Source organism: Pseudorasbora parva, chromosome 1 (assembly GCF_024679245.1).
Source record: "Pseudorasbora parva isolate DD20220531a chromosome 1, ASM2467924v1, whole genome shotgun sequence".
In the NCBI taxonomy this organism is placed as follows: Eukaryota; Metazoa; Chordata; class Actinopteri; order Cypriniformes; family Gobionidae; genus Pseudorasbora; species Pseudorasbora parva.
In genome coordinates, this window is record NC_090172.1 from 20722334 (window position 1) to 20739773 (window position 17440).

The 17440-nt window shown below is 37.1% G+C and overlaps 1 protein-coding gene across 3 annotated transcripts in view; it reads right to left on the reverse strand.

Annotated features, from left to right (window-relative positions):
• Positions 1 to 17440, reverse strand: part of LOC137060852 (protein phosphatase 3 catalytic subunit alpha) — a 186235-nt gene that overhangs the window by 88739 nt on the left and 80056 nt on the right. For all 3 annotated transcript variants that reach the window (XM_067432462.1, XM_067432460.1, XM_067432461.1), the window contains exon 2: positions 11244 to 11444. In XM_067432462.1, the coding sequence (XP_067288563.1) occupies positions 11244 to 11444 (201 nt within the window). The remainder of the gene's footprint in view (positions 1 to 11243; positions 11445 to 17440) is intronic.

Genomic DNA, 17440 nt, shown 5'->3' on the forward strand with positions numbered 1-17440 from the left:
ACACGAGAGGATAGCAAAAACGGCAGCTCTCATGACACGTCATGTTTAGTCCTTGCAGGGGACGCAAGGACTTTTCATATGTCAACAGTCATGGTTGAGGTTTATTATAATCGGATACCACAACAATTTATTTCAAAATCGTTCGTTTGGTCGGCCCATTTCAAGCAAGCTTCGCTCAGCGTCTTTAACTGAAGAAAGGGGCAATTACAACTCTATTCCTGCAAGCAGTAAGTAGCAATTTATCCACTTATTGACTGTTTAAACAATTTCTGATTAAACTGAAAGTTTCTTAGAGAGACCGCATTGTCTAAATAACGCAAGATGCTAGTACAGTAACAACAGGAAACTCCAAGTACCATACACTAAATAGTGTGTCTAATTTCAAAGGTTAATATTATTTTGTATTACAAAATACAACCGTAGATACGTTGTTTACAGATCGTTCACTCGATCCTTCTAGCAAACGTCACCTTTTCCACCATATAAGTTAAAACGACAGTTATTTGACAAGGCTATTCATTTTGTAAAAATATAAGTTATATATTTATATTTTTAAAAACTGAAGTAAGCCTACGATGTTTTTGCATGCTTGCATTTCAGATTCCATCACAGTCACTGCATAGCCTACATTGTGACTAACGTTATATAAACATGCAATATCGTTGATGAGAAAGAAGACGAAGAAGAAAGAAGTCTAAAATGTAGAATGAATGACACTAAGCAGAACATCTCAAATGGAGATTGCTGAAATGCAGCTTACTTGTTTATTGGTGTTTTCAGATCATCCGCGCACGAGAGAGAGAGAGAGAGAGAGAGAGAGAGAGAGAGAGAGAGAGAGAGAGAGAGAGAGAGAGAGAGAGAGCTTTCATGGATATGGTTGCCAGATTATACACGTTTAGGTAAAACATCAGTAGTATACATGTTCTTTTCACAGAAAAGCTCTGTTTGGGGTATTTCAAATTCCTGAAATCTGGCAACCGCAAGCACACAAGCTCTTTCTCACGTGCAGATGATCTGAAAACACCAATAAACAAGTAGGCTGCATTTTAGCAATCTCCATTTGAGATGTTCTGCTTAAAGAGTCGGCCTGTATTCTGTCAGGACGGTCAGGACTCACGAGCCGCTTCGCTGAACAGCTGAACTGCTGTCCTGTGAGCTGCTGAAATAAGCCAATCAGAGAAGAGCTCAACATTAATATTCAGGACTCTTCCAAATAAGGCAAAAACAGAGCATTACATCCTAGGGACAATTTATAGGGTTGTAAATGGACCTGTAAAACAATTTGTAAAATCTCTAAAACAATCTGGACAATGTTTTCCCTTAAATAAGCTACATACCTTCTATGCAGATATCAGAGAACAATTTAACATATTGTTTCAACTCATTCTAGGGCACCTTTAAAAGTAATTGCTTTGCATTGATAAAGAAATCAAAACCACATTTATAATGGGAAACTTATAACAGCAATTACATTTCCAAAGTAACCTAGGCTTCCTAACACTGAATGAATGTGAGATTTAACACATTCTTTCTGTTTTTCGTGAATTTAATTAAACTTCATATGGGGTAGAGTCAATTCAATTCAAATTCCAATTCATGAATCTGAATTTTGCACAAGCCTGCCCAGGACCCAATGCACCAGCATAGGGTCTGACAATGGATCCAAGGATTTAACCCCGGTACCTAATGGCTGTCAGGGTGCAACCCCCATTCCTGTTTTGGGGGTTTTCTCATTGTTGCCCATCTAGTGCACCTGTTGTTAGTTTCATTAACACCAAAGCAGCTGAAACTGATTAACAAACCCCTCTGCTACATAACTGACAAGATCAATATCCCAGGAGTTTAACTGAATTGAGTCTACACTCTGATTAAAAAGTGTTCCTTTAATTGCACTTTATTCAAATTTTTCATTAAATATTTCGGTTTATGCCTTGCAGATGTAAGGAGCTGTCCTCTGCAACCAAGGAGGATATTTTTAAAATGGCTACATTTGGTCAGTTGGTTTTGGATATTGCTCATGTGCCAGATGTGAATGGTCACGATGTCCACAGAATTATTTCAAAGTACAGTGATTTTGACAGGCAGATGAGAAATGCCTGAATATGGCACCACCTCAAAAAAGTTTCTAAAGACCTGGATGAGACCTCCTACTTCATCTTTAACTATAAGCCAATGGCAATAAGAGGTCTAATTAAGAGGTTGTGTCCCAGTAAAGAAACCATTTATTAGTTTCATCTACGGGAATTTAGATTTATGACACAGGACACAAAATGGTTAGGGCATGACTGAGTGCCCATGTGTAGTTGTTCTTACTAACACATTTAGTTAACTTTACATAATGTCCAATAATTTGTTGAACTTATTTAAAACTGTTTAGTAATATGTACTGTTTGCATGCTATAATTTTAGCTGCGTTTCCACCGCGAGAACTTTTCCTAGGAACTAGGGACTTTAGGTTGATACTTGGTGTGTTTCGACCGTAGGAACTGGGGTCTAAATAAAGTTCTGGGTAAAAATTTCCCCTCAAAATGGCCCTGTTTGCGAGGTAATACTTTTGCAAAGTTAAAGAACTTTCGGGGGTGGGATTTGAACGCTGAAAATGCTGATTAGTTGAGCTCACGCAGCATTTTATACTGGGTGGTTTTCCTAGGGCGTGATACACGTGACCTATCTGAATTCACTGCTTATGTCATATGAGATGCCCTTGATGGGTCTGGTCAAGATTAAAGTGATTCAAACCTCTAGATCTAATTCAGCATAAATGCCTGCAGCTCTACTAAGCCCTCTCATACTAGAGGTTAAGGGTTAAATATCTGCACACATATACTATGTAAGAAATGACAAAAATGAGAGAAGAAGGGGGTGCTGACAGTGAGGGAAAATAATGTAGCTTACACAGACAAAAAAAAACAAAAACAAAAAAACTAACTTAAACCTAAATTCACATAATCTGGAAGCAATGTTTCCTCGCTGCCTGCCACGTGGGTTTATCAATATAATTGCTTCCATTGTAAGACAAAGGGTTGTACTTCTTTTCTAATGATGTTATCAAAAACTCTCATCAGAAAGTCTAATGAAGCCCTGAATAAAAAGGGCAACATGGAGTAAAAAAAAAAAAAAAACAGGAATATGCTATTTATAAAATTTCACTTGGGTGTTATAAAACAAATTCATACCATCTACACAACAGTTAGATTAGGGCTAAGTTCCACTCTCTATTTCATGATCCAATACATGGGTATGATGAGAACATACAGTATGTCATGATTTAGCACAATGCATAAATACTAGTGGTGACAAAATTAGTGATTTTTGTTTTTGTTTAAAGGGGTGATGAATTGAGAAATCAACTTTCCCTTGAGCTTTTGATATATAAAAGGTCATGGTAATATAAGAATATTCTGTAAGTTTCAGAGCTGAAAACTTCCTTGTTAATGAAAGAAAAGCTTTTTTTAGACACCAGGCCCCAAAAAAAAACCATCGTGCATGCATCTTGACGTCCTTGTGTGGTGAAACACTGCCTCTACCGAATTATAAGCATGTCTAATTCAGTAGCCCCGACCACCGACTCATGAAGCTGTTCAGATCGGGCTAGCCAGCAGCAAAAAACATGCCGAAGAAGATATCCAGATATTGCACTATTCCTGATTGGGGAAGAACACAGTCGCTGCCTAAGCTTCCTTCAGATCCTAATATTAGGAATGTGTGATACTTTATTTATTTTTAAGTTCCAGCTCACATGGGAAAGACATTGTACGCGTGTTCGCAATCGCTTCATTTAACTGCGGAATCATTTGTAAACAAGTCTTAGGTCACGATGAATTTGCAGACACAATGCTGTGCCTTCTATTTTGGATCCAGCAGGAATGGTGCAACACACTTATTTTTATTTTATTTTATTTTTTTACTTTATTTATATAGCGCTTTTACAATCACGATTGTCTCAAAGCAGCTTCACAGTGTCAAACAGGACAATATTGCAACAAAATTAGATTTGGCTGTACAGTCGTTCTGGAGAAAACAGTGATGTTATCAGCTTATTTTAATTTATCATATAGCGACAATGTTGGCAGATCTGTATTATAGTTTATAGAATTAATTAAAACCTAATTCATAAATTGTATTTGTTTAACTAGTTGAATAACTTTGATCATAATTTTAGTGTCCCCAACTGAGGAAAGAAAAGAAAATCCCAAGCCAAAGGCGACAGTGGCAAGGAAGCAAAACTCCATCAGGGCATGATGGAGAAAAATAAACCTTGGGAGAAACCAGGCTCAGTCGGGGTGACAGTTCTCCTCTGGCCTATTAACACACTTATGTGAGTAAAACGTCTTTTTTATATAATAGTAGTCTTGGGGCTGTGTGTTTTTTTCAGATGGGCTAAAAAAAAGGAAGCCTGTCGGCAGGCCGGTGTCAAATTGTGAAATTATATTCCTTTCTTGATCTGGGCGTGCGTACACACTTGTTTGTGTGTGTGTGTGTGTGTGTGTGTGTGTGTGTGTGTGTGTGTGTGTGTGTGTGTGTGTGTGTGTGTGTGTGTGTGTGTGTGTGTGTGTGTGTGTGTGATGCAGTTTATGACTTTGTATGTCACTTTATGACGCAGCAGTTGGAAAGCACACGAAAAGAAACCAGGACTGGTTTGACGAAAATTCCATACATATTACCACCATCCTTGAATAAATAAATATTGCCCATAAAGCCTACCTTAATAATCCATCTTCTGAATCTCTTAAGAAGGTTTGGCACGGACAGAGGGACCTTGCGGCAACTACAGAATCAGTGTGGGATATCCAAGGCCCAGCAGATTCAATCTTTTGCAGACAAGCATGATATGCATCATTTTTATAATGCAGTTAAGGCCATTTACGGCCCAATATCTTACTCTATCTGCCCCTTGAGATCAGCTGATGAACTGACCCTCATTAAGGACCAAACAGGTAATTGTTCAATGATGGGGGGAGCATTTTCAAGCCTTATTAAACCAAAAGGCATCGTTGATCTTACAGTAATGGAGGAACTACCAACTTTACCAAGCATACAGAGTCGTGATGTTCCACCTTCTTTTTCTGAAGTGTATGTTGCAATTAAAAAATTTAAAAACAGCAAGTCCCCTGGGCCTGACTGTATTCCTGCTGAGCTCCTGAAGGAAGGAGGATACCTCTGCACAAGGGCAATCCATCAGTTCATCACCCTAGTGTGGCAGCAAGAAAATATTCCCCAACAATGGAAGGATGCAAATATTGTCACAATATATAAAAACAAGGGTGACAGGTCCATTTGTGAAAATAGTATGGGTCTCTCTCTTCTTTTAGTTGCAGGTAAAGTTCTGGCAAAGGTAATGCTCCATCGACTTGTTAATACTCTCTCAGAAAATCCATTGCCTGAATCCCAAAGCAGGTTCAGAGCAGGTCGAAGTACAGTGGACATGATATTTACCACAAACCAACTGCAGGAGAAATGTCGCAAACAACATAAGAACTTGTTCATTGCTTTTGTGGATCTTTCTAAGGCTTTCGATACTGTTCCTTCGTGACATCTTATGGGAAGTGCTTTTGCATTTTGGATGCTCTGTAAAGTTTATCACAATGCTACGACAGTTCCATGATGGGATGACTGCCAAAGTGACATTGGGTGGACTAGAATCTGCACAATTTGCAGTAGGCACTGGAGTAAGGCAGGGCTGTGTTCTTGCACCAGTCTTGTTTAACATCTTCTTACTGTGTGTCACAAAGGTGCTGTATAAAGAAATGGAAGAAGAAAGTGGAGTTACAGTGGCTTATAGACTGGATGGTAACCTGTTTAACATCAGAAGGTTCCAGGCAGTCACTAAGCTTCAGTTGGTTCGCGTGCTGCAGTATGCAGACGATTGTGCCTTAGTATCACATACTCCAGAAGATTTACAGTCTACTCTTAATGCTGTTGTTAGAGCATACAACAGGATGGCTCTAGCTGTGAATATCAAGAAAATGGAAGGCCTTTGTCAGTGGTCATCAGATCCTCCACAAAAACCACCAGTATTCGCTGTTCATGATTCCATACTTACTATAGTGCCACACTTTAAATATCTTGGCAGTTATCTATCAAATGACTGTAGCATAGATCAAGATATTCAATATAGGATCAAGCAGGCTGCATCTTCATTTGGGAGGTTGAGGAAAAGAGTGTTAAGCAACACAAATTTAAATCTTCACACAAAGATTGCTGTTTATCGGGCAAGCTGCCTCACCGCCCTTCTGTATGGTTCTGAGACATGGACAATCGGAGTCTTTCCACATTAGATGCCTGCAGCGTATCCTCAAGGTGACATGGCAAGATCGAGTGCCACATGTTGATATCCTGAAAAAAAGCTAACTGTTGGAGTATAGAAGTAACCCTAATGCTCTACCAACTTAGATGGCTTGGTCATGTGGTGAGAATGCCATCAAGTCGCTTTCCACGTAGGGTATTGTATGAGCAATTACATCTTGGATGTCGTTCTGCAGGAGGTCAAAAAAAGAAAGACCAACTAAAAGCCCTTCTTAAGAAGTGTGAGGAAACTACCCTGGAAAGTAGTGCCACAAACCGTACACTCTGGCGGCAACTCTGTCAGAATTGAGCACAAAGCTATGAAGACAGGAGAATTGAACTTTGCCTGTCTAAAATACATCAGAGTAAACAGGCAATGCTTGTTCCCATACCCCCAGGACAATCTGGAGACATTTTTATATGCCCTGCCTGTAAAAGACAGTGTGCTTCCCGCATCGGACTTTATAGTCATCAAAGAACACACAAGTCATAGAAGAAGTCATCATCGGACATCAACTACCAGAGAGAGAGAGAGAGAGAGAGAGAGAGAGAGAGAGAGAGAGAGAGAGAGAGAGAGAGAGAGAGAGAGAGAGAGAGAGAGAGAGAGAGAGAGAGAGAGAGAGAGAGAGAGAGAGAGAGAGAGAGAGAGAGAGAGAGAGAGAGAGAGAGAGAGAGAGAGAGAGAGAGAGAGAGAGAGAGAGAGAGAGAGAGAGAGAGAGAGAGAGAGAGAGAGAGCGCAGGATATATTCCAATCAATAATGGGTGGATGAGAATAAATAATTGTGTTTTTTTTTGATAAAGACGTTTACGAGCCCTGTGGTTGAGAGAATCATTCCGGTTGCCGTTTTCAAAACAATCCCACTTTCCCTCATGTGAACTGAACTGACAGGGGAGCTGGAGATCATTAGATACTTTTGTTTACTTTCAAGTCTCCAGTGCGGTACGCCCATCAAAGCCCAGTGTTCAGGAGAGAGCATCAAAACCAGTGTACAAAATAGCCTATTACTTATTAGTTATGATGTTTGGAATGTAAAAACCACACGTACGTCATTAGTTGACCTCAGACAACAGTATAAAATTTTTTAAAAGCCAGTTCATGACACCTTTAACCCTTTACAATATTTAGCGCAATTAACGCAGCATCCATTTTTTTGTCATCCATTACATTATATGATGTTCAAGCTCTTATTCATGGAAATGCACACAATTAAGCCAAAATGCCAGTTTTGTCAATTATTCTTATAAGACCAGTGTAAAATGAGTTGAATAGCATCCTTAAGAGAAAATGAGATGCGTGTGACAGCGTGTCTGATCCGCATCATTGGCAGTGGCGATCTTAAAGTAGGGCTGGACGATATGGCCAAAATTTATATCACGATATATTTCTTAATTTTGGTCGATACGATATAATTTCGATATCGATATGAACTATGTAAAAGCTTTAGAAAAACTAACAAGAACTGCCACAAAGAATTTCTGTACCTACAAACTTCTGACAAATTAATTTGCCAAGTCTATGAAACCTCCTCCTATAAAACTATATAATATTTTAGAAATAAAAACGGTACAAATAAATTAATGTTCACCTTTTATTTGTATTTAGCCTTTATACGAACAAGAAATGTGAAATCACCATCAAATAAACAAGACTCTCACTTCGCAGACGCAGTTTATTGAGCATTTTCTTTTAAGTTATAAATTTCAGTGAAGAACGATTCATAGCGCTATATTCTCCTTTTATCCAAAACTATACCTTTATCTACTGATGCACAAAAAAATAAATAAAATAAGACTCAATTCAGTGGCCTATTTGTGCTCTGTTTGAGATGAGTGCACGCTGCTTTTTGCAAGGCTTTAAACAGGAGAAAATTATACATTTTCGTGAAGCCATGTCTGACCATCTTTCACAAGCTTTGAAAGGTAATTTAAACGAGAATGAACGCATTGGTGTTAATACATGACATTGTGTGCAAATGTGGAAAGTATTAAAACAAATGTGCCACTTGCCTCTTACATAAATAGTCTACATGGATTGTTTGTAACGCTTGGCATCGTATTGTTAGACATTAGATTGATGCATCTATGTCGATGTATTCTTACACCCCTAGTCGGCACCTCTCCGGCACAAGTTTAATATCAGCCCCATTCGCACGGGATTCGTATTATCTGGGGACCTCTGGTGATTTGTAATAATTGCAGAGAATGTCTGTGATCTTAATCCCGTGCGAATCGGCCATGTCTGTAATTTGTAAAGTAAAAATTCCCCCGCAAATTAGCCTACCTACCATATTTCGCCGAACACCGAGGTCCTGTGATAACATTAGTCCCGTGCGAATCGACATCTCTGTGATTTGGCCAGGATTAGGCGGATTGTATATACTTTTTGCAAGCTTTTTTTCTCCCTGTGAGCATTTCTATCTTTATCTTTCACGAAGAATAAAGTCTGCATTCATAATGCGCACCGTTAATTCCCGTGCAGCCGCGCCCACACGGATTATACTTTCACTTTAGAATGAGTATCAATTTGAGAGTAATCTGATTGAATGGTGTGTTTAATATTAACATCAATACTGTTCTGAATGAAAAACATAACAGAACAGTATAGTACAATGACAATCTTGTTTAAATAGGCGCTTTTACATTTAGTTTTGAAACTGAATCTTCCGCCGTAGGCTATATTGTCAGCTTCCTACTCGTGATAAATGAAATCTGATTCCTGCCGCTGGTCTGAGCTCAGTTCATGGCGTCTGTTCGCTAACTGAACGAAATTATATTTATTTATTAGGCTACTGTAAAATAATCAAAACGATATCGATGCCTGTTTATGATTTCATACAGCTATCTATAACGAACATCATATCCGGGAGAACTCAGTAAATTCGAGTAAAATCACAGGCTTTGCTTATCCCGTGCGAATGCGCCACGCAAAACTCAGATGTGGAGGAGTCATTTCTAAATCACAGAGGTCCCTAGATAATACTAATCCCGTGCGAATAGTGCTTTAGATAGACGAACCACTTCCACGCCACTAAAGAAAGTTAGTCTTTCTTCTCTTATCAACTATTTATTTCTCCTTACTTGTGGAAGCTCATTCAGTCACATTTGTGTTGCGGTCAGGGAAACTCTCTTTGTAGCTAAAACGTGCCGCGTTGGATCAGCCTACTACTGCTGAGCACTGGCTGCGTGTCCGTGGTGTAGGCCTACATCATCACGCAAGAAGCCAATCGTGTTCTGCTCTTTCTGATGGCATGCGCCCTGAATAGGGATGGGTATCGTTAAGGTTTTAACGGTATTACTACTCTTACCGATACTGCTTATTGGTCCGGTACTTTAACGGTATTCTTATCGATACTTTTTGAGGGATTTTATATATATATATATATATATATATATATATATATATATATATATATATATATATATATATATATATATATATATATATATATATATATATATATATATATATATACATATATGTACACAATTGACAAAAATACATAGCCTACACAGTGCTTTCATTTCAGGAAGAATTCTAGTAATCAAATGTAAAATAACACTGCATAGTTTATAATAAATAGCCAAAATAATGCTTATTAAAGCTGAAGTTATTCATTCAAGAGCTGTGAGTGATTTTCTCTTTGCATTTGGTTGTTTAATTCGCAGTAATTCGTCAGCATGTTTATTTACACCGCTGCCTCTTTAAGACAGACGTGCAGCTCTATAGTATAGGCGAATAGGCACATGGACTACATTTTCTCCCAATTATATCCATAATAACTACGTCCATTTTAGACACAAACTGTGTTGTGTTTAAGAGACTCTCCAAGCCGGTCATTTTGACATAGATGTTTGAGTACATTTGATCGTTTAGACGCGAGTGTGAAACCGAAAGTGCTCGTCTCGTTGCGGCTGTTTCAGAGCGCGCGCCGACTTGGGAACAATCTCTTGCGGACATTTTTGTGCGTTTAATCGCTCTTTTTATTATTAAATGCTTCCCACAATCTACCAAAGTAGCTAGACTGTATTTACAACAATCACTGATCGTGCTGATTCTGTCATTGCGTTTGAGTTTTATGGAGAAATGACAGCGTAGGCTACCGCTGCAAAGGGAATTAAGTTGCGCTAGACATAAATATTTTTATTATAATTTTGTAAGCCAAAATCAAAAATAAAATTAGACTATCACAGATCTAAAGTGTAACCAGGCTATGTTTGAATATTTAGTTCTGTCCTCGGCTGTCCTTTGCGCTCTCTCTCTCTCTCTCTCTCTCTCTCTCTCTCTCTCTCTCTCTCTCTCTCTCTCTCTCTCTCTCTGTATTTTCAAAAGTACCGACAGCAGAACCGATAACGTCAGAGCTTATCGATACAACGGTCTTTCAAAATTCACCCCCGGGGCCCGTTTAATACCGGTTTTCGGTACCCATCCCTAGCCCTGAACGTCAGTCATATAGAAATATCGGAAATGTGTTTAAAAATCATATCACCGTTATTGAAAAAAATTATATCGCGATATATATTGATATTGAATTATTGTCCAGCCCTATCTTAAAGTCACAGCAGCCTAATAAACCAGTTGCTGTTATTTATTTATTTTTCATCAAAGAACTTAAATAAAATATAGCTTTAATAAGGATTCATCTATATTTAATTTATTATTTATACAGTGCAGACTGTTTAATAACTATGCAATTCCTGTATATTTCCTAAAAGACAGGTTGGAAGGCCATAGGTAAACTACATTTATTATAATGGGTTTATGTAAAGATTGTTTTAAGTTTACATAATTTTCATTTGTATTTTTTTAAGCCTAATAAATGGTGAAGCTGATAGAAGTTTTCAATTATACTATAATGTTGAATGTATATTCAACATTATAGTATATTATAGCATTAATGTTTAACAGGAAAACAGAGTCTTCACTGGTGTCTCAGCACAGAATCTGAAGAATCACTCACCTGTTACTGGGGCCTCTATGTCCAGGAGGTTCTTCTCAGAACGGAGAATTGCAGCTCCATCACCAATTAATCGCAGTGCCACACTCTCCTCCACACGCCCCTCTTTGGTGAGGTGGGCCTTTAGGACATCTACTTTGGGTTTGCCCTCACTGTCAAACACTTCCTTCACAGTCAGTCGGTGGCTTGGGGGAAACGGCACAGCTGGAAGGAAAAAAGATAGAAAGCACATTAATTTAATTTCTGATATGCTTAAAAGGTTAGGGTGGTCAGAAAATTGCAGATTTTTGTTAAATACAATGTCATTCAGTATCTGTTGAAGTTTTTTCTTGTTACTCAGACTTCTTGCGGTCTCACAAGTTAAGGATATCTTAACTGTTATGAAAAAGTGGCAGGGATTTAAATGGCAACATTTCTTCGAATACAGCTTTGCTTCTCCTCCAATGTGTTGATAAAATATAAACATTTAAATGGTGGCTGTGACAGATTTACCAAATCATGCAATAAATGAGACATCACTAACAGGTTGGCCATGGCCATGACTTGATCTTTTGACTCAAAACTAGTCTTGGTTTATTTGTTAACATCATAAATGTGATTTGATTCCTTTTGTCATTTACATTTACCTAGGAATGTAAATGTACACAAATTCCTATAATTGATCGCCGTTTAAATTAAAGATCAATGAATTGATTTTACTGCAATATGCGTCTACAGCAATGGCTTATAGCCAACAACATGACAGGGTGTGCAAATGCTGCTCAAAACGCCATGTTCCTCATCAAATGGATGAGAAGGGTTTTTAATCTAAATAAAGGAATATAAAATGAGTTTGTGTAATTGATCATTTAATTAAATTATAAAAAACTAATACTACGTCACCAACACTGCCTCATATCTGTTATTCAGAATGTGTGGATGCGCTTTTCATAGAAAAACATGCTGAAAACGGCAACTAAATAATTCACAAAGATTTATTAAAATAGTATTTTTTTAATTAATGTTATGTAATATGACAGTCCCAGTCAGAGTTATTAATAGTCATGCATTGCTGTTATCAGGTACGTGCTGAATGAACACGGTACACTGAAGCTCTTTGCTAGAACGTTATTACATTATCAAAGAAATGCATCATATATAAGACTATCAGATGTATACAAAATAAACACAATATTACAAATGACATGCAAGTTACAATGTATAAGTGAACTTGAACTAAGTTGTGTGTTATTCAGAATGCGTGAATTTGTTGTGGACATGCTCATCCTGTAGCAACCTAAATTAAAAAAACTAAACCCAATAGTTCATAATGTTTTACTACAATATTACTCTCTTTATAATGTTATGATATGACACTCCCAATCATAGTCATTATTAGTAGTGGACAGCTGTTTGAGCTGCATACTGAACCTGATCACCGTACACTTAACTACCACTCTAATTCTTAACCAAATGCATCCTATATGAGATTAATCAGATATAGATAGGCGAACACAAAAAAAAAAAAAAAAAATATATATATATATATATATATATATATATATATATATATATATATATATATATATATATATATATATATATATATATATATATATATATATATATATATATATATATTTTTTTTTTTTTTTTTTTTTTTTTTACAAAATACATTTGCAAAAAACAAAAGGCTGTGAATGCACACGCAAATAGTTATGATGAAGGTGTAACGAGAGGCAACTACTGCATTTTAATCACAATCCAAACAAAGATGCTATATGTAGGTAAGAGTTATTAGATTGTTAAATTTTTAGGATTTAAAGCAAAAAAAAAAAAAAAGGTCTTAACTTTAACTTTGTGAAATTATGCTACATAAAACATACCTGGAAAAAAAACAAAAACAGCAGACAGACTGAATGAAAATGAAAATTCACTCTCTAACAGTAGGTGGCACTTATGGAACAACAGCGATTGTGTTCCTTTCATTACTGCTGTACACAAAGCAGAGATGTTTATTGATTATAAACACAACTTAAATAGCCATTATCTGGATGTAAGAGGTAAAGCAAATGCAATCAAAACTTTTCTGAATACAGTCAGTTCTCTTTAGAGATATATTTATATAATCCCCCACCCTCAACCCTCACCCTCAATTTCTATTTTTTTCTTCCAATATTTAAAGCTTTGCGAACAGTTAGCTGACTGATACATTATTTTCTCTGCCAGGGAATCTGTCCTTTCCTCTTTACGTCCGGATTCAGCCTGCCCCGTCTCTGGCCTGTGTTAATGTCATGTTTACAGATTATGAAATATTTCCACACAAATGACATTTAGGGAAATGATTGCAGCAAATTTGAGTGCCATTGGTGTTCCTGAAACGACCAAAAGAAAAATACAATCCTAGTCCAGTGGTTGTATTGAATGACTTTGACCCTTTATTCCCATGACTTCCAATTTCCAAAATGCTGTAAGAGGATGTGGAAAATGTAAGCACACTTTCCCAAGCAGGAATTTCAAAATAAAATAAAAGAGAATAGTTTTTTCCTTCATTAAAATAACATAGACTTTGTGTTTTGAGAGAATTTTAGAAGCAGGGAAATGCTACTCATAAGAATCATCTAACTGTTAGTTCCTATGGATGCCAGAAATTACCCAAGACGTTCTAAATCTCTGTTGCAAAACCGATTGCCTGCATGAAAATAATTATTAGAAGTTTCACATCATGAGGTGACCAAAAGCATTTGTCTGAGGAGCATTGCGCGATGAAATGTGTTCCGAGCAATGGGCTTTGAGCTGTTTTATTTAAATAGAACCACATTTAACAAGAGGGAGTTGTTTCATTGAAGGTTTCCCCATTCTAATCGATAGACACACAACAGCTATAGGCTAAAATACATATCCATTGTCAAAACTGAGTGAAAGTCATGGGTCAGTAGCATATGTAAAGATTACTAAACATGGTTTCTAAAACCACTTCATGTCTTCAGCTGTTAAATACAGCTTTATTAATCCAATGGTTTATGAACATACACTACGTGGGCTATTCTGATATATCATTTTTTATAAAGTCATATAAAGAACAGTCCTTGTTCCCTTGTGATGGACACAAACATGCTAATTGAATGCAAAGCTCAGAGACAGGCTGTGGTATTTGGCACTGGGGCTTAAAATGCTCCTCTGTTCCTCCCTGATTGTTTCTTAAAAGGAAATTCTCTCGTATCACTGCAAACCAAAGCAGCAGCTCATTTATAAAATATCATGCTAGCATTGTGGCCAGACCGGGTCGATTCCTCTTTATCACAGAGAATACTATCTACTTTTGAGTGTCGGAGCATCAGATCCATCAGAGATTAGATTACAAATGAACATTATTTTCTTCATATTGCTAAATTTGAGGCATGAAACTTTAGTGGAAAAATTGTGGCATTTAAGAGTACATTTTTAGTGTCATTTTTTTATTTTGATCTGTTAACATTAGTTAATCCACTATGAACTAAAATGGTACAAGGTACAAGGTACAGTTGCATTTTTCAAATATTAATGCATGATGTAAAATGCATATTGCATAATGCATATCTTTCATGTAAGCTGGCTAATACATCCATGTCAACAAATGGGACTTGAAAAGTATGTTTCTAGGTTATAGCTAAATAAATATTTATTTAGGGGTTTCGAGCATGAAGAAAAACTCGGGTCACATGCCACTGAGCTCAAACTTCGGTCATTTGAAAAAAAAATATGATGATTGGCTACTTGGTGGCCCTGTAAGAGGAAAAAACGTCATGAAAATGGCTATAACCACACCCAAACATTAATCTAATAATAAGTGACATGCAGTGCCTTTGTACAGGGTGCCATGATAATCTATAGCCCTATTTGGAATGGATTAGATTAACATGGGGACCTTAAAAGCTTTAAAGGTTCTATTAGTGCTATGTATTTGGAACCCCTAAAAGGTTCTATATAGAACCATTTTTAAGTGCCAAAAGGGTTCTTTCTTGTCATTATAGAACATTTTTAGCATAAAAGGTTCTTTGGAGTATACTCAAATGTATTACCTTCACACTGGATCATCCTGATCAGAGAGCCATGGAATTTAACTGTCAATCATTTTTGGGGTACATATGTGACACCAAGCAGACATTCAGAGAGCAGTACACATACAATTCAGCTTGTGTACTCTCAGGAGAAAGAGGAGCAATCTTTATTGCACTAGTTTTAGGTACATCTTCCAGTACTTCAATTAGCAGAGGTGATCTGAGGTGAGAGAGGTTGAAAGCTTATTATCCTTATATATTTTTTTTATTCGAGAAGTGTCTTAAATGTATTTGCTTTACTTTAATCCTACTGAAACATCATCTTTACCCAAGGATTTGTCTAAAATGAGAAATTACATCAAATACAAACTGACGGTTACTGCACAACGCCTAGAAAGACAAACATGTTCCTGAATAACATGACTAAGACCTTACCAGGCACACCAAAAGACTAGGTTGGATTAAAACCAAAATGTTGCCTCTGGTACGATACTATCAATTCTGAGGTTTAACACAAAAACAACTAAACAACCCTAGTGTAACTAGTCTGGTCATCTGTACAGAGATTTCATTTAATTTGTACTGAGAGTCTGGCCAATCTCCATTAACAAATGTTAACTTCCTTGAAGTCAGGTACTATGTTGAAGTTTGAAGAACTATTGGATCTGTCCAGAGCCACTCTAAATCTACCATAACCAATACCTAACGTTTGGTCGTGATGTATGCCAACTCAAACCATAGACTGTACCACACAAGATCAATGTCATCTTTCGCAGCCACTCTCTCTTCGCTAATTGGACTGGTTAAAATTTGATCAGAGAAAACTAGAGAATATACTGCAATCCCAGACATCCTGAAGGAAAATGAAAATTTAGCAGAAGTATATATGAGGGCGGAGCCAGGCTATAGTCTACCAAATTAATCTAATGTCTAACATTAACATATTCTGTTTCAGTTTATTAATTTTTACATTCATTTTTTACAGTGTTATATGACATCCATGTTATATGACAGTATCAAGATTTTTACATTTTAGTATGGAGTACCGCAAGGCTCAGTACTAGAACTGTTGCTTTTCACCCTACCACTGATATCATTAGCATAGTGTTAGTTTTCATTATTACACGGCTCTGTGAAATACTTGATTCTGATTGGTCAATCGCACATTCCAGCGGTATGTTATTCCCAAATAACACCCGCTCATCCGGGTACTACGAGTTATCTTGACCGGTACTACTTCAATGCTTAACGCTGGCGCCATCTTGTTGCTTAAACAGCCGTGGGTTACAATGAAAGACAACTACAACTACTGCTTGGATTAACGTTAGCTTGGACTTTTTAAATACAACTCCGATTATATTTGTCTGAAAGAAGAATGTCATACACCTATGATAACTTGAGGGTGAGTAAATAATAGGCTTGGTTTCATTTTTGGGTGAACTAACTCTTTCAGCATTAATTTTCAACATTTAGCAAGGGCATATGGCAAATCTTCAGTAATAGATAAAGGATTAAAGCAGGTTGGAACTGTTTTTCTTTGCGGAAGGTTTGCGTAAGAGCTAATAAAATATTTAAACTCAAGACAATATTTTGTGTCTAATTTATTTGAGAATAGTAGCCGTGTAATAAGTGGGATAATGTACACCCAGCCGGTTGTTATCGCAGAATAAACCCCTTCAGAGTGATGCTGATCACTCTGTCTGGTTTTATTCTGCGATAACAACTGGCTGGGTGTACATTATCCCTTACTTGTTATGCTGATGATACTCAGCTCTATTTCTTCACACCCTGATGAAACCTACCAATTAACGGAATGCAAAGTTGATATAAAAAATGGATGCCTAGTAATTTCCTGCAACTTAATAACCTAATAACCTAGAATACTGCCTAACACTTGATGGCTGCTCTATCAAGTCCTCATCGTTAGTTACGAACCTGGGTATGCTCGTTAATAGTAATTTTTTCATTTGAAAGCATGCATTAAAACTGCATTCTACCTTCTTAAAAATATATCTAAATTATGGCACATGCTTTCAATGCAAAATGCTGATCAGTTAGTTCATGCGTAAATTACCTCATGGCTAGATTATTGTAATGCTCTACTGGGTGGTTGCCCTGCTTGCTTACTAAATAAATTGCGGCTAATCCAAAACCCAGCTGCTCGAAACCTATTAGCCCGGT